Below are 3,051 nucleotides of genomic sequence, written 5' to 3' on the forward strand. Positions count from 1 at the left end.
GTGTGTGTGCGCGTGTGTGTGTGTGTGTGTGTGTGTGTGTGCGCGTGTGTGGTAGGTGACTCTTACAGGTCACAGCAGGAAGGTGACGGCAGCGAGGTTCAGCAGCATCACCCATCAGGTGGTGACAGGAAGTGCCGATGGTACCATCAGACTGTGGGACCTGCGGCGAGCTGCCTGTGAGTAACCGTGCGTGCTTGCTGCTGATTGGCTCATGGCGTCCCTGCAGGTGGAGTGTATTTAAGGCAGACCGTGTCCCTGCAGGTCTGCAGTCGCGTAATGTGGCGAAGTACTGCAGCGACCTGGTGTGCTCTGAGAACTGCATCATCAGCGGACACTACGACGGGCAGATCAGAGCGTGGGACTCCAGGTTGGTCTGCCGCACCGCAGCACACCTGTGCACCACCTGATGCTGAGCCACGCCTCCGCTTCAGTAGAATCATTACAATCTGATTCCTTTCATTCAGACACCTCTCATTTACTCCTCCCAGCCGTTTCCAGGGTGACATCCCGTCTCCATCTGTTACTTAGCAACAGCTTAGCTCACAGACTCCCCTCAGTGTCCTGAAGTCTGTCTGAAGCAGCAGGTGATTGACAGCTCTGCCCACCATTTACACGCCAGCATCGGCTCTCACTGCGCGTGGTTGATCAGAAACCGTGTTTACCTTTGTATCTTCTCCAGTTTTCTGTTTCTGATCATCGGTTTAGCGTAAAAGTTATTATTCGGGGACGAGCCCCTGATGCTTGCACCTGCTCTTGTGAGCTTTGGCGCCATCAGCTGGTCAGAGATGAAGGCGTGTTTAAAGCCGTTCTTAAATCAAATGCTTTTCTTTACGTTCAGGGTGGCGAGCTGCGTTCAGGTGTTTCCTGCTCAGGGAAAAGTCACCTCGTTGGACCTCAGTTCTGACCACTGCCAGCTGCTCAGCTGTTGCCGTGACGACTGTCTCCAACTGTTCGACCTGAGGAGGTGGAGCAACGAGCGCGTGACCTTCAGGTACGTCAGGACGAGGTGATGCTCTGCCAAAACGAACTTCCTGTCCATTTGTCTGACGTTTGTCTGTTTGTGTCTCAGAGCCGACGGGTTCAAATGTGGCAGCGACAGCACCAAAGCCGTCATCAGGTGAGTCACATGATCAGTGACATCAGAACCAAGCACTACAAGGGTCAGTGAAGCAGAAAACTGTTAGCCGTGCTTACTGGGCGCGCCCCGAGTTAGGAAAAGGCTCACTTTCAGTTGATGACCAAAGCAACTACCAATGAGAGTGAAGGATACTGCTGAGTGACAGAGAGGACGTGTGACCATCGATGAAAAATGAACATGTGACTGCGGGACGTCTCGCTTTTGTCAGAGTTACAGATGAAGCGGTTCCAGGGTCCAGTTCAGGGGCTGCAGTTAGGTGTGTCACCCTCCACCTGTCAGTCAGAGGCCACGCCCCTAATAATGCAAACTTTCGTTCTTAATACTACATAAACAGGCGGGTTATTAAAGGAAAAGGCTGCAACATTTCTGCTGTCTGACTCACTGCCACCTCTGCTGGACATCAGAGGAACTGCAGGCTGCTGTTGAGTGCAGAGTCAGTCCTTCCTTGTGTCTTTATGTTTGAGTCACGTTGTTGGGTTTCTCTCTTTACTGTAAATCTTTAACATCACGTCGTCGTAGCGGCTGCAGGTCAGCCCGGCACGTGCCTGTAAGCCGTCCTGTCCTCGGTGTCCGGGTGGAAGCGGGGAGGCGGGGCTGCCAGCAGAGTTTGGCTCGGTGCTCTGATCGATTATCACAAGTTTAATCGTCGGATGGAGAGGACTGTTTCTGGGCCAGAGAGATAAAAATAGGGCGAGCTGGAGACTGGGAGAGATGAGATCGGGAGATTGGTTGATTTTCTGCTGTTTCCATGACGACAGCAGGGCAGGGATGCTTTGCGCCTGTTCGGCTCCCTGACAGAACCACTGCACATGTGAGTCCAACATGCACAGCTGCTCTGCCTACACTACGCTGAGCCTCGCCTGCTGTTGGCTTCGTACCTGTGATTCCTACATTTGTCTGTTCTCATCGGGTCTCTTGTTCAGCTTCTCGGGAGCCAGACTGACAGTGTCTCTAAAGCAGGGGTGTCAAACTCAGATACACAGTGGGCCAAAATTCAAAACTGGAACAAAGTCGCGGGCTAACGTTAATATTTATTGAAATATATTTATTCCTCCAGATATAAGAATGAATCTTTTCTCATGGACTCAAACACGTTTTGCTGAAAAACTGAATATGGAACAAGCAAAGCTTAATACTAAACAATATATATATTAGCTGTATAATACCAGTAGGCCAGCTCTGATAGTCATTTGGTATGGCTTCGCGGGCCAAATTTGGCCCACGGGCCAGAGTTTGACACCCATGCTCTAAAGTCTTCAGACTCAGCTGTCCACATGGCGGCAAACTGCTGACAGCATTTTAATCTGCACGAGGCCACATGCACATCTGCTTCAAAGCAGGAATGACAACAGAAGGTGAAGCAGTATAAAACACACGTGCTGAGTATCAGCGTCACAACTTTCACCAACGCGTCGAAATCTCGCCGACTCGGAGCAGCCCTCGACGCTCTCTCCTCACCTGAGCAGTTTGTTAAAGTTGTCATGTTTTGTTTGTTTTTTCCCGCCTGTCCCGTTTGGCTCTTTTGCATCAGAATTATTGTCTAAAGGTGAAGAAAGATGCCCAACAGATTTACTTTACCAAACGGACCATCCCAGCCTTGCTGTAATGGTCCATTTGATTCACCTTTTATTGTTTATTTTATTTTATTTTCACTTGCTCCACACGGGACAGACTTGACTGGAGAAAGAAAAACAGCGGGGAAGAGGGGCGGGGATAAAGGGCAAAAAACGACAAAATAAGCAGACAAAAAATCCATCCATCAATCACCTGGATCACCTGTTGAGAAAAAAGAGAAAACAAGCAAAGAAAAAGAGCAACATAATAAACAACATCACAATGATAAATGGGAATATGACAGTAAATACTAAATATTAAACATCATTGTGCAGCACATAAGATCAACAGAACACAAG

The 3,051-nt window shown here is 49.3% G+C and overlaps 1 protein-coding gene across 2 annotated transcripts in view; it reads left to right on the top strand.

Moving 5' to 3' along the window:
• The window catches only part of atg16l2 (ATG16 autophagy related 16-like 2 (S. cerevisiae)), an 18,610-nt gene that overhangs the window by 12,874 nt on the left and 2,685 nt on the right, over positions 1-3,051 (top strand). For both annotated transcript variants that reach the window (XM_005737508.1, XM_005737509.1), the window contains exons 13-16: positions 56-176; positions 262-367; positions 839-991; positions 1,070-1,117. In XM_005737508.1, the coding sequence (XP_005737565.1) occupies positions 56-176; positions 262-367; positions 839-991; positions 1,070-1,117 (428 nt within the window). The remainder of the gene's footprint in view (positions 1-55; positions 177-261; positions 368-838; positions 992-1,069; positions 1,118-3,051) is intronic.

Source organism: Pundamilia nyererei, unplaced genomic scaffold, assembly GCF_000239375.1.
Source record: "Pundamilia nyererei isolate P.nyererei 1_Seehausen unplaced genomic scaffold, PunNye1.0 scaffold00076, whole genome shotgun sequence".
NCBI lineage: Eukaryota > Metazoa > Chordata > Actinopteri > Cichliformes > Cichlidae > Pundamilia > Pundamilia nyererei.